The sequence below is a fragment of the Sprattus sprattus genome, assembly GCF_963457725.1.
Source record: "Sprattus sprattus genome assembly, chromosome: 2".
Classification (NCBI taxonomy): domain Eukaryota; kingdom Metazoa; phylum Chordata; class Actinopteri; order Clupeiformes; family Clupeidae; genus Sprattus; species Sprattus sprattus.
In genome coordinates, this window is record NC_137921.1 from 11,066,233 (window position 1) to 11,084,983 (window position 18,751).

The following is an 18,751-nucleotide window of genomic DNA, read 5'->3' on the forward strand; positions in this document are numbered from 1 at the left end:
CATCTCCTCAGCCATCTCCACACCCACTTTCGCAGAGAGAGAGAGAGAGTGGCTGCTGACGCTCTACTCACCAGTCTTAAAATACCAGCCAGATGTAGATGTTGGCAGGCCAGTTCCAGTTGTCATAGGGATTCACAGTGCGGTGGTGCTTGAGCACTTAGAAAACAAACAAACAAACAAAGACAAAAAAAACGAAAGAGAGAAATGTTCTATTTTACTTTTGAGCCTCAGCAGGAGAGCATTTGAGCGTTAAACCAACACTTATATTTGACTTCAGCCCATATATCAGGGTGATGTATAACCTACAAATGGCACGTGACGAAAAACTCTTGGGCACAGCCTGTGCCAAGTTCAACAGCCTCGCTCCCTCTCCAGTACATCAGAGTAGCTATTGCCCACATTCATAAATATGAAATCTAACCGAGTGACCGAGCCCAACCTCTGGACATTAAATCAGATGTGCTGTTTAGACTGTAAATGTCAACAATGGCTGTATGAGAACAAAGCTATACTCTGAGCTTGAGACACAGCAGAGATGATTGACTGTACAGTTAAGTCAGAGTGCAGAAAACTTAATTAGTTTCACTAAAACTGTTCATCTAAATGACAGGGCCTCTAACTGGTAAACATTAAGACAGGCTGTCAGTTCTTAATGGTCTTGCATTTTAATAGAGAGCATGCAGATGTACATGAAGACTGTACTGCACTTAAAGTATTTAAAACACTTTGGCAAAGTCAGTTATTATTATAAGCATAATTATTTACTGGTGCATATTGAGGGTAGCATGAAGAGTTTTTGTTTCATCCAACACAGTAACTGACATAACTACACGTGGGTCTTGTTCCAAAAGTGTTCAGCAAATCCAGCATGAATGCAACTTAAGTTTTTAGTGTACTTACATTTTAAGCTTAATATGCGAATCAGACCTGGAAGGCTTCTGCCTCATATGTGTTCTATGATGGGACCTGGTCGAGGATAAATTCTACCAAGCTGTTTGAGTTAATGGTTTACTTGCAGTACACTGCCACCTGGTGTACATCAAAGGCATTACAGATGGTTTTTGGTGTCATATCGTTCACTGGTTTAATGCATGCTGCTGAGGAGGCAGGCATGGGTATACAATGTATCAAATGTGTCGCTAAAAACAACTACATTTAACATACAACCAAAAGGCGTCGGACAAACAGTTGAGAGCGTTATTGTAATGTTATAGCCTATGCGCCTCTGCAGTGTCCCTCGCTGCTAAGTAGTCGAGAGTCAAATTACCACGAGTCAGCCACGAAAGAGAGATATGTTTACTGTGGAGGAGTGGACTTTCTTAACGTCGCAAAGCAACAGTCGATACCCGCTGTTAAGAAGTTCTCACATCAACCACAAAAACTTGGTTGCAACTTGCAAGTGAAGCCTAGTCATAAAATATAGTTGGCTTATGGAACCAAAAATGAAAGACTATTAAAGATAAAAAAAAATAAAAAAACAAGAATAACAACTAAAAATCCAAAATCGACTGTACGACACTTTCGCAATATCACAACGTTGGAAAATAGTTGAGTTGTTTTTTCCATCAAGAAAAATACGTATATTTTTTTAATTGGATAAAAGGCGATGTATTATAGAAATCCACCAATACAATTGTCAGCGATTAATTCGAGGATGGCCAAGAATGCGGAAACGAATGCGCTGTATTCGACGCAACAGGAGCTGACCTTCAAGCGCTTTCTTAAATGTTGGGAAATGTAGTTCATGAAACCGTTACTTTCAAGCTGGTCTATGTTCTCAAAACATCAATTCCCAACACTCACTGGGCTCAACTCGGAGCCCATGCTTATGTTTTTGTTATTGTTCTCTGGCCGTGGAATAGTAGACACAAGAAACGTTCAATGTGTTACGAGATCCTTGCGATGTTTGCCTAATCGAAAAGGCATCGACATTTAAACATATATATTTTGCCTAATTTGACGGAAACTCTGCAGAAAGGTCTAGTGGGGGTGAGTGCTTCCCGATGTGTTATACGCAGTTTCAGATATACTGGAGACTGCGTGTGCTCATGCTTTAAGCCTGCTGACATGTGGTGTAGGCAGAGATACCATGCATCGATGTTGATTCCTGAAAGTCTTCAGCTGCCATCTTGGTAAACCTATTAGGTGGCTCGAGTTTGTGTGAAGAGTTTTTGTCCTAACTGCTTATTGTGTTTTAAATCAGATGTTTGCCACCGTAAAATAAATAGCTAGCTAGCTAGCTTCGTTTGTGCGTTCTCTGTTTTTAACGTCATGTTTGGTAAATAGACCTGTCACCTCTTAAGGGTTATGATTTTTTTTTGTCAAAGTCAAGCAATGGATACAGCTGGCCTGTAGCCCTAACGAGCTGGTTTGTTACAAGCAAATTCATTAATGTCTTGGTCATTAACGTTTACAGACACACGTGCTCAAGTGGCAAGGCCCCATATTCAATTCTTCACCTTTTTGTAACGCAATATGTCCGTCTCCTCAACCTGGTACAGCACATGTATTGTATTACAAGGCCCCACGCACCTGTTCCCTCAAACACAGCTGGGGAGCATTGTTCTAAACTGTGTAGACCCAACTTGAAATGCGTAAGCTACATGATCTATGCAAAACTAACATAGTTAAACATATATTTTACACTTGTTATAACCATCTTGCTATCTTTTTACAAGTGCATGGAAAAACTGCTTGTCCTCTCTAACATGTGGGCTATGGCATGCAGTGACAGTTGCAGTATTTATGTTACAGGACAGCAACATGAAATCCAATATGGTTAGTTTACTGTATATGTGTTATCAGATTATTGCGGTAACTATAGTAGGATAGATAGTAAATAAACCGGAGGACTTGAGTCATATTGACAAATTACAGCCCTCATATATTTCACAACCTCATTTCACACTCACTCTCAACTCTCACCCACACCTCAGTTTTTTATCATTACTAATATTGAACCTGATATATGAGACAGAACCTTTTTAACATGCCGAAGGTTTAAGTTGTTTACATGCTTTTCACTGGCTGTGAAAGGGTGATGGCTGTCAGATGAATGTGTGGTTGTGACCTTTGTAGGCTGCTGGCCTGAAGGCCTCACTGTCTCGATATATATATATTTGTTTGTGTAGGAGTTACTTACAGCCAAACAGAAAAACTTTTCTAGATATATCAACAGGTTTACTGTAACCATGAACACAACCTTCTGAGATTTGTGGTATATCAAAGTGTTCTTTTTTTTTTTAACAATTTCAACATTCTTCACTGGGCAATTTATGCAGGTTCAGAGGACATCAAGTTAATTTGTTGCCATGGAAACCGCCTGGAAAGTGGAGTTCCGGAATGTCGGCAGCGGCTACTTCCCAGAGAGCCGAATTGAATGCCATTACACCATCAGTTCCCAGCACATCTGGGCCAGCAATGACTGGATTGGACTCTTTAAGGTACATGTATGCAACTTTGAATTGCTTAATATAAAGAAAGAGAGAAATTAGTAGTATTTGGTCAACGGTGTGCTGTCATCCAACAGCAATGATAAATTAGGGACACTGTGAAGAGTATATTTCCTTGTGCATGGTCTCAAAAATGAATCTCCTTGTGACTTGTTACACAGGTGGGCTGGGGTTCGTTGAAGGACTACCATACCTTTGTCTGGGCATTGGCGCCAGCTGGCTACAAGGAAGGGACTGATGTCAACTGTTGTGTGCACTTCCAAGGTTCTCTCACTTTTTTTCACACTTAAACAAATTGCATCCTTCTTTACTTTGTAACTATTTAACGTTAGTTTCAAAGGCATCTAAGCTTTTTAAATGGGCATTGATCTGTCAGGAGGTGTGTTCTGCAGTTCCACAGTGTAGCTAGGAAACAGCTAATGAATCACAGGCACAGCCAGAGCAGCAGTCAATAAAATAGATTTGGCCGGAGAGAGAGTAGGCTTCGCTGGGGCACATGGGCGGATTCTGCCCTGTCATGGCCATGTCCATTTGTGTGGTCTTGAATGTGATTTGTCTTAGCTACCACGTGTGGTTTAGACTGCACATCACGCAAGAGTGACAGAGCAACAGAGCTTGTGAATAAAAGGTTGTGTCTCTGAAAAATCCTGTGAATCGATGCATTTGTCAGAAATAAGAGGAGGCTGACTCATGAAGCGGGGAAGACAATGGCACAATAGGGACAAAGGCCTGGAGAGTTAGGGGGACAGAAAGAGAGAGAAAAAAAGATGGTCTTATTCCAGAGACACTGGTAGCTGAGGTCATCTTCTGTCCCATCAGTCCACTGTCTCCACACGGATGAAAAACCTCTAGCTCTGTCACGCTGATGAAGCACCTGCTCAGCTCTGCGTCAGTGCGGTCATCACTCATGCACGTCCCTAAATCCGATAGCGGGGAGCGCTGTTGAATGCCGGACTGATCATGATCGTAAAACAGTTATGCCAAGATGAATATTTCAGTGTCTGTAATAAAGTTAGGGAAATTGTGTTTTTATCACAAAATGTTGGGTTTTCATCAACCCCTCAGAAATGAAAGATAGATAGATAGATAGATGGATGGATACTTTATTAATCCCGAGGGAAATTCATGAAAGAGACGGAAGTTCCATTACTGACTCCAAAGACACTATTGGGTTGAGTTCATCACCAGATATAGAAGCCATGATGGTCCTGATTTAGAAACAAATTCAGAAAAAAATGCTGTGAAGTTGTTGAGTGAACTGTATAATTGACTCCACATCTGTGGGATGTCTCCCACTCTTTGCCTCCCTCAGCCTCCTACCTGCCCAAGCCAAATGACCATGCCTACCAGTTTGTGTATGTGGACAGTAAAGGGGAGGTGGGATCCCGCAGCACCCCCTTCACCTTCGGCGCCCCCAAGCCTCTGGAGGACCTGGTGACGCTGGAGGAGGGTGGCCAGGAGGATGGGGCTGGGGAGGACATGCTGATGGTCATCCCCAGAGCTGAGCTCCTGCAGGTCAGTAATCAGCTCTCTGATGCAAAGGGGACATAGTCATGTCTCTCACTGGAGCAGGATGCTGTCATTTCTTGCCGTCAGCAGAGGCATCCTTTGTTGTAAGGAGAGTCAGGCATTGTACTTAATTCTTGTTTTTTTTTAGTTTGTCGTTCGTTGTTTTTTTAATTGGTTATGTTTAAGATTAGTAACAGTATGTACTTAATTGAGAATAGGATTGGGTTGAATTCCTAAGATAATTAATCAGGAGTACCCAGCATAGAAATGAAGTAGGGCAAATAGTTCCTGTGCGAAAGAAGGAGTATGAGAGAGCATGTAGGATAGAATTTAAGGAGCTTATAGTGAAGAAGGCAAGTCTTGACACTGTTATTACAGTTAAAGTTATGAACTTATCACTCTTGTAAAAGCACTGGTATGCTTCATCTTTTCATAAGATGGCGAGTTAATAATACAAAATATCTAACCCTGTGTCCATTTTGTTCCATCTCCCTCTCTGGTCTGTCTCTGCTGTCTTCCTGCTCTCAGAGTCGTCTTCAGGAGTGCCTGAAGGAGCGCGGCGAGCTGCTGCAGGCCCTGGAAGCCGCGGACAGGATCAGAGAGAGGGAGAAGGATAGGAGCGGAAGGGCGAAGGAGTCATGGGAGCGCATTCGTCGCCAACTCGAGAGAGACCTTGCCGACCTGAAGGAAGAGCTGGGGCAGAGCCAGGAGGATGTGGAGGAGATGAAGAGGAAACAGGAGGTATGGGGCAGGAACTGTCACATCTGGCTTACTAGCACATCTGAGGGGGAGCCGTGGCCTACTGGTTAGGGTTCCAGGCCGGAAACCGTAGGGTGGCCGGTTCGATCCCCGACCAGTAGGAAAAATGTGGGCGGGGGAAGTGGTAGACCACTGCTCTCCCATGCCCACATCCACAGCTGAAGTGCCCTTGAGCAAGGCACCTAACCCCGATCACTGCTCCCCGGGCGCCGCCAAAGGCAGCTCACTGCTCCGGGTTAGTGTGTTACCCCACTTCACTGTGTGTGTGTCACTTCCCTGGATGGTTAAATGCAGAGGTGGATTTCAGAGGTGGATTTTTGTGTCTACACCACCTCTGCCATAGAGAGGACTTTCACTTTCACTGACTAACTAGCACATCTGGCTAACTAGCACATATGGCTAACGCTGTCAGGAGAGAGGTGGTAGAAGCATGCAGAAGTTAGCCTTGCTTTTGAAATCTCAAAAGGGCTTCAGGGGCCAGTGGCTATGGCTCTTAAGACCTGACTAACAGACTTGATTTTCACTTTGAGCCTTGAGAAGGTCAATCCTTATGACATGATAGCTGTACAGCTGATATTTTTTTATTGGTCTATTAGTTTTATTTTTTCTACATTTTATTTCAATTTTTAGTTTTGCTTATTTCAGGAGCGCAGTTTCTGTTGTTGTTCTTAAAGTGTTAGGACGCAGTTTAAAAAAAAAAAAAAAAAAAAAAGAAACTTCATGAAGGTGATAAAGGCCAGGAAGTTGTAAAAGTGAAATGGCTTCCGCTCCAGGCACTCAGTCATGGCTCATAGAGAGGATGTCTGTGGACGGTGCATTATTCTTTGATGAGGAAATACACAGTGTGTCCACTCACCTCTCTCTCTCTCTCATTCTCTCTCTCTCTCTCTCTCTCTCTCTCTCTCTCTCTCTTTCTCTCTCACACACATACACACACATTCACACACACTCACTAACAGGAAGTGCTGGCCTCTGAAGAAGCCCTGGCTGAGGAAAAGAGTGCTCTGCTGAGCAAGAGGGCAGCCAGTGAGCAGCGCATCAGAGAGCTGGAGGACGACATCAAAGCACTCGCACAGAGAGCCCTGGAGCGGGAGACGGAGATGGAGAGGTGTGGCTTCCTGTCCTGTCCTGTCTGTCCTCTGTCCCTGCTGTCTCTACGTCACCCATCTCACTGTTTGTGTGTGTGTGTGTGTGTGTGTGTGTGTGTGTGTGTGTGTGTGTGTGTGTGTGTGTGTGTGTGTGTGTGTGTGTGTGTGTGTGTGTGTGTGTGTGTGTGTGTGTGTGTGTGTGTGTGTGTCTGAACACAGGATGAAGGAAAAGGCCAAAAAGCTGGCAGCCCAGAGGAAGGAGGAAGAGAATGAACAGAAGAGCCTGCAGGTACTCCATAAACATTGAGTCTCTATTGTGTGCCTGGAACATTTGGCAGCTAATGGAAAGCCCCATCTTAAACATGTCGCAGTTTAAGGAGAGAGTGAAACACTTTTTGATGGATGTCTGTCGCTGCTGCAGGTGAAACTGGAGCAGACAGAGGCGGAGCTGCGGAGTCTGTCTGCAGAGTTTCAGGGTCTGCGCAGCTCGCTGGCCCAGAGGGACACACACGCCCTGCAGCTGAGAGACACCATCACCACCCTCACACACAAGCTCAACTCTGCTCACAGGAAAGAGGTGCGACACACACACACACACACACACACACACACACACGACGACAGCGTACTGCTGATATCCTCCTACACAAATACTGGGAAGGGATAAATGTTCTCACACAGTCATCATATTCATCCCCTGCACGGTTAAAAATAGATTACTTGCAAATGTAGCGATGTAGCGCTCATCTGTCTCTCTCTTTCTCCTCCTCTCTCACTCTCTCTCTCACTCTCTCTCTCTCTCTCTCTCTCTCTCTCCCCCTCCATCCCTCCTCCTCTTTATATGTCTCTCTCTCACTCCCTCTGTCCCTCCTGCTCTCTCTCTTCTCTCTCTCTTTCTCCCTCCGTCCCTCCTCTTTATCTATCTCTCTCTCTCTCTCTCTTTAACCCTCCATCAGGCGGAGAGTGAGGTGGCCCTCGGTGAGCTGCGGAGCCTGCAGGAGCGGCTGCGGTCCAGCGAGCGCGCTGCAGAGGACCTGCGCGGGGAGCTGGGCGCGCTGGCCGTCAAGCGGGACCAGAACCAGGCCGAGCTGCACCAGGCCCGTCTGCAGGCCGCCCAGCTCACCCTGCAGCTGGCCGACTCCAGCCTGGCTCTCCGTGAGGGCCGCGCCTGCTGGGCCCAGGAGAGGGAGAGTCTGCAGCGCACCGCAGAGGTGAGAGAGAGAGGGAGAAAGAAATAGAGATAGAGACAGAGAGAGACTGTAAGAGGGAGAGAGAGACTGAGAGAGAGAGAGAGAGAGAGAGAGAGAGAGAGAGAGAGAGAGAGAGAGAGAGAGAGAGAGAGAGAGAGAGAGAGAGAGAGAGAGAGAGAGAGAGAGAGAGAGAGATAGAGAGAGAGAGAGAGAGAGAGAGAGAGAGAGAGAGAGAGAGAAAGAGATAGAGATAGAGATAGAGATAGACTGTAAGAGGGAGAGAAAGAGAGAGAGAGAGGGAGAAGGAGGGGGAGAAAGAGAGAGAGAGAAAGGGGAGAGAGAGAGAGAGAGAGACACACACAGACAGAGAGAATGTGAGAGGGAGAGGGAGATAGAGAGGTAGAGAGAGGGGGGGGGGAGAGGGAAGGGGAGCAGGAGCAGGGACAAGCTAAAGAAAGAGTGTGAGGTAGCAGCTTTGAATCAATTTAGACAGAAGCAGAGAAAGTAGGTAGGTCAGAGCTAGAGCCGAGCTCAGCTGGTGAGAATGTAACGAGAGCGGCAGAAAGTGGCTGAATACTCATCCGGAGAGTAGGGAGAACAATATTTTAACTTTCAGACAAGAGGACAGGGTGCCTCCATATATAAAAAAAAAACATTTGGCAGCTGTTCATTCCCCCAACCATAAGAGATTTATGCCTCAAAAACACAGATCCAAGAAAAAAAAAACAGGTCACAGAGTGCGGCCCACGTGTGTCCGTTGGTCTGCATGGAAACGGAGAGACAGTAGCAGAGCTGGATGAGTGTAGATATCAAAACACAAGCCTAGCGGGAAACCCCCTGACTCAGATCCAAAACAAGCCCGTCTCCCAGACGATTGAGCAACACTGGAGAGATGGCAGCAGGTGGGGGGAAATGTGAGCTCTCCTCCTCCATGCCTTCAGTGGAAGCTTAGTAAGATGTATTAAGGTGGTGATGGAGGACTGAGTTGACATAGTAACCCAGTTTGGGTGAGGACAGTTCTTGAATGGCTCTCTCCCTGCGGTCAGATGGACCGAACCCGCATGGAGAAGCTGCTGGATGAGATGCAGCGTCGGGAGGAGATGCTCCAGGAGGAGAGGATGGAGCGCGAGAAGGTGGAGGTGGAGCTGGGCAGAGAGAAGGACTGTAACCGGGTGAGCTGCCCTTAAAGCGCATATACACACACACACACACACACACACATACACACAAACACAACATGCCAAAGCATACGTGGAACATCAGCAACTTTTCCACTCGCTTAGACTCTGCTTCTCATACAGTATCTGGGTGAAAGTATATGTTTATAGGCAAGTGTCAATGGGGGGCCAGCCTGTGGTGTGTGTGTGTGTGTGTGTGTGTGTGTGTGCGCCTGTATGCATACAAGATACATATATTTATTTTGTGTATGTGTGTGTCTGTGTGTGTGTGTGTGTCCAGGTGCAGCTGAGCGAGACCAGGCGAGAGCTGCAGGAGCTGAAGGCCAGTCTGCGGGTGGCTCAGAAAGAGAAGGAGCAGCTGCAGATGGAGAAACAGGCAAGACCACACACACACACACACACACACACACCCTCAACCACACACACACACACACACACCAGACCATCCACTTCACCACCCCTCTTTTCAACACTCATGCCAGTCATCCAACCCAGATATGTTCGCAGATTGGTTAATAGATGGGTCATGTTCAAACTTTAGTTGATTATTATGGCAGTGAGACGAGACGCAATGTCTTCTCTCGTTGCATCTGTTGTCAAGATAGCTATCAGAATGTAAAGCCAGCCTTCTGGTGTTGCCCTTTGTGAGTTAAGCCACAGTCCTCTACTCTCCACTAACATTAACACCTTACTTACCTCTCAGTGTTATCAACACACTGGATGTACTAGTAAGTCTAATACATAGTCTTAATAATAATCATTAAAAAAAAAAAAAAAAACATTTATAAAGCGCTTTTCAAAGTTCTCAAAGATGCTTAAATGGGTCTTTGTGTATGCCTCCTTGCGTTTTGCTTAGGATATGTTGGAGTATGCTCGTCAGCTGGAGCAGCGGCTGCAGGCGGCGTCTGACTACAACTGGGGTGAGATGGCCTTGCTCCACAGCAGCAGTGAGTAACCCTGTCTGTCTCCGTCTGCTACCTCCTCTCTTATCTGCATGCTTGTGGTTGGTGGTGGGAATTCCTTTGCCAGAGATACGCACAGTCAACATGGCTGAGTCTACAGTACCCTTTAAGATAGGAGTGGTATGTCAGTGTGCAAATATATAACTTTATTCTTGTGTGTGTGTGTGTGTGTGTGCGTGTGTGTGCGTGTGTGTGTGTGTGTGTGTGTGTGTGTGTGTGTGTGTGTGTGTGTGTGTGTGTGTGTGTGTGTGTGTGTGTGTGTGTGTGTGTGTGTGTGTGTGTGTGTGTGTGTGTGTGTGTGTGTGTGTGTGTGTGTGTGTGTGTGTGTGTGTGTGTTCGCCACTCCCAGTCCGCCCCGAAAGCCCCATGTCGGACTCGGAGGATGAGAAGCCTGAAGCTCTGCAGCCAGTTCGGAGCTCCAGGCCTCTGGCCCCCTATGGCCTGTGTGAGCAGCCCCAGCCGGAGCCCCTGCTGCCCGCCACCCCTCCCCCCTCCCCCAGGACCCTCTCCAGAGAGGTGGCCGTGGTGATCAGCCAACCGGCACCCCTGTCCTCCCCGCGCCCACCGGCCAGCGACACACTCGCACACAGCTCTGAGTCGGTAAGGAACAGGCTGGGTCAGCATGTGTCCACTAAGAGCAATGGGAAAGGAATGGAACAGTCATTGTAGATTACATGCAGCAGGGGTAAGCCACAGTGGTGTGTGTTGTGTCGGTGCGTCTGGAAGCCAACCTGTGTTTTGTCTCTGTGTGTCTGCAGGAGGAAGACTGCGAAGCTCCCCAGTCAGGAGGCAACAGCTCTGGAGAGGAGACTGCCCTGCTGCTCTTCGACCACATTGATCCTGCTTTCAGGTACTCGCACACACACACACACACACACACACAAACACACACGCACACGCACACGCACACGCACACGCACACGCACACACACACATGCTCATTCTGAGAACACATAGACTGTATTTTGAAGACCTAGTTGTTTCGGATGACATGGTAGATCCGCTAGCTAGTTAGCACATTCCCATCACAACAGTCTCACTAGAGCCCACACTCCCTTTAGCATACAGATGTTTTTTTTATACGTGTGCACACACTCGAGCACCTTAATTCTTTCCTCCCTACATACATGAACACCCCCCACTCACACACACACACACGCACACAAACACACACACACACCCTTCAGACAGGAGCGTATTTATGGTGACAGGCAGGGGATGTTGAGGAGATGGAAGTTTTCAGTAGCGCATCATAAAACGACCGACGCGAGGGATGTTGAAGGGAGAGCGAGGCAGAGGCGAGGATGGATAGAGGGAGGGAGGGAGGGAGGGAGTGCTACAGAAACAGGACGGGAGGACAGACGCATTGACAGCAAGCCATAGCGGTGATTTACGCGTAGGGCGCTATGACAGTCACCGGCCAATTTTCAGCATCATTAAAAGCCTCTCTGCCATTTCACTCTCCCTTCCTCCTTCTCTCCTTCTGTACTTCTCCCCCTCTCTCTCTCTCTTCCTCCCTACCTCCTTCTGTACTTCTCTCCCTCTCTCTCTCTTCCTCCCTTCCTCCTTCACTCCTTCTCCCCCTCTCTCTCTGTCTTTCTCTCACCTCCTGACTTTACTTTAACTTCTCACAGCTTTTGTTCACACTCTCAGGTATACGGACACGTTTAGGCACACACACACACACACCCACACCCACACACACACACACACACACACACATACACCAAACACACACACACACACACACATTATCTCTGTACCACTAGTTACGAAAGTGAGCCTTTTTGAAAGACAAGCCTGCACACACATGCAGTTCACGCACGCCACTCTTAAACCTCCTACATACACATGCATAGACACTCTGTAATGTAAACACACACACACACACACACGCACGCACACACACACACACACACACACACGCACATTCAGGCAAACATTGATTCTACTCTCTTCTTGTCTCCCTCAGTGACCTGACGGATGCCACCATGTGGTGAAGTGCTTGAGACCAGTCTTCAGGGGACGAGGCAGTACCCCCAGGGTTCATTACGTTACGCTTTCTTCACTCGGCTCGCCTGTTACAACACACATTATCAATTCAGCTACAAGTTTCAAATATGCAATTTGATTTCTGATGCTATATGCACTTCCATTATGCAATGGCCACCCAACCTCTGACGCTGCGCCGTAGGTTAACATACTAGAGTGAAGCACGATTCAGCAGCAACACATATCCATAGCATTCTTGGCCCCTTCTAGATAAGGAAAGGACATTTTAGAAAAGAACTGAAGACTACATTTTTATATGGTCACTTTAAGAGTGGTATCTTACATGTGTGTGTGTGTGTGTGTGGGGTGGGGGTGGGGTTGTGTGTGTCTGTGTGTGAGTGCCCAGTTTTTATTGAACGGCGTAAGTAATTTCTGCCGGCAGAGTAGTTTGTCATTTTGTGTCGTTTCAAAAAAAATACAGCTTTATATTATCTATCTGCAATAAGTTGAAGTACAGGGTTCTAGGGTTGTCTCCTTGCGTTTCAAACCCTAGACTCTGTTGTCCTCCCGCTGCTGGTGTGGACAGGAAGTGGACAGGAAGTGGACAGGAAGTGGACAAGGGAAGTCGGCACAGACAGAGATGAAGTCAGATGCAGTTAAAAGTGGAGAGAAGGGAAGCAAGAACTGACACTAGAACAGAGATTGTTTTGAGGCACAGGTAGGGGAGATGCACTTTAAGCTCCTGAAGTCATTTTAAACGTTTTTTTCTTTTCTTTCACCCCCCTGTATCTATTTGTGCCCTAAAAGGGTTTGTTGCAGTAGACTGTAGTGATGTTGAGGGGAGGTCATGTAGTCTAACTGTTCCCCACGACACGCTGAAGTAACATTATGAGCAAAGAACTGTAAGATACAGTATCATAAGGTTCCTCTTGAATGCGTTTCACCATATGTCCCCGAAACCCAAATCATGGATGCTAACTGATAATCTCAAATGCATTTAAACATTTTGAGAGAAAAGGTGAAAATGGGCCTGAAAAAGTGTCATATGCCACTGGTCTAGATTTGAGGTGGATTTTTAACAAATATCTTTCCACAGTAGAGTTCTTTTAAATGTGTGCCTAAAATGTCTTTTTTTATTATTTCATTGGAGGACACTAAGTTTTGTGTGGTTTGATTGTCTTTTGGGTTGCACAGAGGGACATAGCTTTTGTTTCAGCAACTGTTCATTTATTTAAGCTACACATTGATAATTTGTATTAACTATAACATTTTAAGGTAGTTTGGCAGAAACTCTTCACATAACCATATATAACTTGCTGTGTGTATCATGGACACAGGCATGGGAAAAGTTGGTGTCAAAATTTTGGTCTCTCTGTATGGTTTGTGTTTGGGAAGCCTGTTAGTCTTCAGTATGCCAGAGGCCCTTCCGTTTTGCCTAGATGATTTGATATTTGCTGAACTTTGCACCGGTTCTACAGCTAGAGAACATTTTTAATAGCTTATGAGATACCAGATATGGCTTTGCATTTTATAGAAGTTGCTCTATTATTGTTGATCAATGACTTTTATCTAAGATTCAGCTCTTTAACTTTAGTTAATATAACTTGCTTGATTTACTTTTATTACTGTATTAAGGGTATAGCTCGACTTAGCAATTTTGCTTTTTACATGTTTGCTTCCCTGGTTAAGTGTTTTGATTACTCAGTTGGTATACAAAACTATTGGTGCTGTCACGATCAATCATAAGCATAGCAAAGCCAATACATTTCAAGAAAGGATTTCCATATATTAGGGTCTGTAACAGTAAATCCCAGCTTAAAAAAAAACGGTAAAATCAGTATCACTCTATTATCCTTGTCTTTGACTAGGTTTTGGCAATACCATTAGAGTTGGACTCAATTTCCACTCACTCCTGTATTTCAGTAATTCAGTCATAATAGACAAAAGTCATGAATCTAGTATGAATTGGCTTCTGTGAAGTGTCTCTGGGTGACATCATTCTCCGACTCGTGACAGGGAATAGCTGTAATTTCATTTCACTTCATTTCCAACGAAGCTCCATTCATATAATGTTGAGTGGAAAGAACGTGTATCTTTTTGGTTCCAGATAACAGCTTTTATCATGTATGGTTTCAGCACAAAGACATTTGTCCTGTAGTTCTAAGAGTCACTGTACTGCGAAACTTCAAAGTACTGTACTCCTGTGAGGGCAATCTTTGTCCACGGCAATGAAGCCCTGTCTTTTGTTTTTGAGATTTTTGTGTCTGAGTGTTATTTTACTCTTAATTATGGTGGTGTTTATCCAATATTCTCCTATCTAAAATGTATTTTCTAGACTCTTCAATACTGTAAAGGGTGTGGGTGGGTTTCAGTAATAAAATAAATATTATGTGTCGAGTCCTTTCTTCTTATTTCAAAGTGACGTAACCCCAAATTAAAAATACCAGGATTGGGTAGGACTGGATCAGTGCATCATTGATCAGCTACATCTGTGATCAATGCATCTGTGATCAGCTACAACTGTGATCGGTGCATCTGTGATCAGCTACATCTGTGATCGGTGCATCTGTGATCAGCTACATCTGTGATCAGTGCATCTGTGATCAATGCATCTGTGATCAGCTACAACTGTGATCGGTGCATCTGTGATCAGCTACAACTGTGATCGGTCCATCTGTGATCAGCTACATCTGTGATCGGTGCATCTGTGATCAGCTACATCTGTGATCGGTGCATCTGTGATCAGCTACATCTGTAATCAGTGCATCTGTGATCAGCTACATCTGTGATCAGCTACATCTGTGATCAGTGCATCTGTGATCAGCTACATCTGTGATCAGTGCATCTGTGATCAATGCATCTGTGATCAGCTACATCTGTGATCAGTGCATCTGTGATCAGCTACATCTGTGATCAGTGCATCTGTGATCAGCTACATCTGTGATCTGTGCATCTGTGATCAGCTACATCTGTGATCAGTGCATCTGTGATCAGCTACATCTGTGATCGGTGCATCTGTGATCAGTGCATCTGTGATCAACTTCATCTGTGATCAGTGCATCTGTGATCAGCTACATCTGTGATCAGTGCATCTGTGATCAGTGCATCTGTGATCAGCTACATCTGTGATCAGTGCATCTGTGATCAGCTACATATGTGATCGGTGCATCTGTGATCAGCTACATCTGTGATCAGTGCATCTGTGATCAGTGCATCTGTGATAAGCTACATCTGTGATCTGTGCATCTGTGATCAGCTACATCTGTGATCAGTGCATCTGTGATCAGTGCATCTGTGATCAGTGCATCTGTGATCAGTATTCAGGGTAGCAGTCAGCTGCCATGAGGGAGTGGGCATGTATTCAAATATGGTGGACGTTCTTGGATTTTCAATTCATGTTTTGGAGGAGAGTCCCTTCCCACTTGTGGACCTTTTTTGTCATTTGGTATCCTCACCTATATCCCCCACCCCATGTCCCTGTCCAAACACAGCCCATGGTGCTTATGCAGCAGGGCATAAGGACCACAGCACGCCCAGGATTGGTTAAACCTCTATATCCTCCTGCCTTCCTGGGGCTTGACCCCCTATGAAGAAACACTAGACTCACTGACCTATCACCAGCTGATGTTTTCCCCCTTTTTATTTTTGCTGACCTTCACTCCTTTCCTCCATCTCCCCTACTTCCCCTCCAGCTCTCCTTCCTCCTCTGCATTCTTCCTCCTTTCTCCTTCTCCGGCGTGGGGGGTGATGGGAGCTAATTATAAAATCAATGATGCTGGGCTGCCTGGTTTATGGTCCGCTCTAAAACCTTAACGGGGAAATCACTGTAGGATTGATGACTCCCTCTCCCTTTATCTCTTTTAATTAGAAATGTAAAAGATATGAAGACCCACAGGCCCAGGGCACATTTCCCAGACTTTATGACTCCCCGCCTGGCCCTCTTGCCTAAAAAACACCCGCTTGCTCGCCTTTCTTTGGGGTGGTCCTCGGAAAAGAAGTGCTTCATCGCCCCATGTTTTCCTCTCTGGTTTTGTTCTTGGCTAGGAAGGGTATTGCTGCGTACCCCCCCCTTCCATACGAGCAATAATACACACACAGCTCTAGCAGCCCCTCTGACAGAAGGGAAGGTGTAAATATTTACGACTGTCTCTATTTTCCTCCAATGTCTCTCACCTTCCCCCAACCTTCCCCACTTCTCTTCTCGTCTTCTCGAGAAGCCCCTCATCTAGTCCACCGTGTTGGGGCGTTTTAGGGATTTGACAATCCTTTGCCTGGTGGGTATGCGTATGGAGACCATATAAACTGATGAAGTGCAATCCGGTGTTTCATGTGAGGATAATTGGCCTGCTTGAAGTCATCGTGTCCCCAAACATTCTCCACCTCCCCTGTGGAAAGCCTCTGAGCTCTGCGGAGATTGCCTCCTTCTGTTTTACTCCAATGTCGTTATAGCAACCCCCCATACTGGCCTGGGTGATCTTCACAAGGTTTTCCTGTTTACCCACCATGCACCTCTCATGGTTATTTTAGTATCACTGCCCGGGGTCTTATTCTAGATCCAGCTGGTCAGCTAATAGGCCCTTCCTGGCAATGAAAGAAATTGATGAACAGACTAAACGAAAGCCATTAAGATAAACACTTGAGGCCATGTTCAGTGGAATGTTGGTATTTGCGTGTATATTTTAATGTGGCTGAGTGCCTGAAGGAGACTGCTTCCATGGCTTGTTTGCAAAGGAGTTTGAAAGGTCTGTGTACAGATATGTGAAGTACACAGATAAGTAGCTAATTTGTATACATTATTGGCGTATTATTACCAGCAGTTTCTATTCAGATTGTAGTCATTTAACTCTTTCCGCCATGACACAGTTTTAAGTGCATCTTGTATTCATTACAGTTTGTATTCTATTCACCTCTATTTGCAGCTGGCTTATGCCAGTGCATGTATATATTGACTGTCTTTGCAAAACACAGAAGTGGAATTAATCATGAATTAATCATGAACAAACATGAACTGAAAGCTGTGTGTAACAGCCCCTGTCCTGTCTCTTTAAAAAGCCCCCCTTGCATTCCCATGGTAATGTCTTGTTGTGCCTGAATATATGAGGCCATTTCCTTTCTTCCTTGTCAGCCCTGTATAATGTAGTGTCCTTATTTTAGTCCCAGACCCAGTTTATCTCCATTTAATTAACATTAAATGCGGCAATCATTTTGTTAATAGTGCCCTATCTCTGTTTATCACACACCTCTCTTCCCATTTGTGCATTTAAAACCTAACAGTGCATCATTACATTCCAAGGGCAGGGAAAGATTGAGGGTGCCTCTTGTATAAGCCAATAAATTAGACGAAAGTATACTTCCTCAACATAATTATTCAACATATAAATATTAAATGTTGTGAGACTTTGTGGTGTCTATGTAACACTATAACATGTTTTGGCCTTAAAGTTCGAATTGTTGTTTTCATCTCATGTGATAGGCTGGTAGTTATTCTTGAACAGCCACAACAGTCATTGCATTGTCATCGTCCAAGATTGTCCTCAAGAGCCCTTTTTGACTGAGGGTAAGGACATGACCCAACTCTGCTATGCCACCTTTCTGGAATTATCACATACTGCTATAAAGTATATATTTTTTTTTAATCTTAAATTGGCTTTCAGTTGGCAAACAGTAGAGGTATTCACATACCCACCATGAAATAGCGAATTACTTGCCTCCAAATGGGATACCTCAAAGGAAAATTAGGAATGAAGATAAGGAATTACTTGAGGTCATGTGTTTTGGGCAAAGGATGATGGAAAAACTCCCAACACTAGAGAATATGCAGGAGTGAGAACACAGTATAAGAGCGTAAGTAAGTGTAAAGTAAATCATTCAAGGCTGATTTAAAGGTAGGTTTAAAATAAAACATAAATGGCCATTTATCAAATATTAAACATTTTCCTATCAGAACATCAGAGTGTCTTAGCAGGGGGGATGTATTTATAGCTCATGATTGCCCTCTGCTGGCTGTTTTTTTGGAGAAGCAGCCACTCCCACCTATGACTATGAAGAACCTTTCTGAGTTCCTGTGGGGATTTTCATTAAAAGACTCCCTGAGGTTTGTCAGATTACAGATGAAACCTGCTACAGGATTGTCAGTAGTCCTAAAGGTGGGTTGCCCTTCCCTGAGGTACATCAAAGCCCAACAAAATCAAAGCCAACTGCACTACCTGCAGTGCGGAATGTCAAATAGGGAAATATCTGGCCAGCATGTTCCAGATGGAGAAATGTTTCACTTATAGGATTTCATTAAGAAGTGTGTCAAACTGATTCGTTTTTACATTCATATTGAACGATACTGTCAGAGGCACAGAAGGCCTTTCTTTGCTGCAATATTTTGTTTGAGGAGACAGATTTTTTTCCCGACAAAGGCGAAGACTCATCGCCCACCAGCCAAGCAGCTTTTTGGTTTGAGGTTGTGCATTCTGTTCCTTTAAGGACAGGAGGTCTTCGTAAACTGCTTTATGGAGTATACCTTAGTGAATTTAACAATACACTTGGAGTTTGTTAAATCCGGAATTGGGTCAGCTGTCAGCGAAAACACCACAGATATAAAATAACAGTTGACAGATGAAGTGTATAGTT

The 18,751-nt window shown here is 45.0% G+C and overlaps 1 protein-coding gene across 2 annotated transcripts; it reads left to right on the plus strand.

The window, feature by feature from the left end:
• The first annotated feature begins 1,852 nt into the window (after nucleotides 1-1,852).
• On the plus strand, nucleotides 1,853-14,527 carry calcoco1a (calcium binding and coiled-coil domain 1a). 2 transcript variants are annotated; one of them, XM_080833502.1, is made up of 15 exons: nucleotides 1,853-1,989; nucleotides 3,282-3,443; nucleotides 3,614-3,716; nucleotides 4,765-4,967; nucleotides 5,490-5,702; nucleotides 6,680-6,828; nucleotides 7,028-7,097; nucleotides 7,230-7,385; nucleotides 7,765-8,019; nucleotides 9,045-9,170; nucleotides 9,457-9,552; nucleotides 10,033-10,123; nucleotides 10,488-10,738; nucleotides 10,897-10,988; nucleotides 12,111-14,527. In XM_080833502.1, the coding sequence occupies exons 2-15, from the start codon at nucleotides 3,312-3,314 to the stop codon at nucleotides 12,136-12,138; spliced, it is 1,965 nt and encodes a 654-aa protein (XP_080689628.1). In that variant the 5' UTR covers nucleotides 1,853-1,989; nucleotides 3,282-3,311; the 3' UTR covers nucleotides 12,139-14,527. The 2 variants fall into 2 exon arrangements, with proteins under 2 accessions (XP_080689628.1, XP_080689629.1); XM_080833503.1 differs by having other exon boundaries at nucleotides 10,033-10,096.
• Nucleotides 14,528-18,751: the final 4,224 nt, after the last annotated feature.

Bases quoted from the DNA above. Each gene is read 5' to 3' on its own strand.
- calcoco1a (XM_080833502.1), top strand. From the start codon at position 3,312: ATGGAAACCGCCTGGAAAGTGGAGTTCCGGAATGTCGGCAGCGGCTAC. The intron at 3,444-3,613 runs GTACATGTATGC...CTTGTTACACAG, and splicing joins ACTGGATTGGACTCTTTAAG to GTGGGCTGGGGTTCGTTGAA. The intron at 6,829-7,027 runs GTGTGGCTTCCT...GTCTGAACACAG, and splicing joins CGGGAGACGGAGATGGAGAG to GATGAAGGAAAAGGCCAAAA.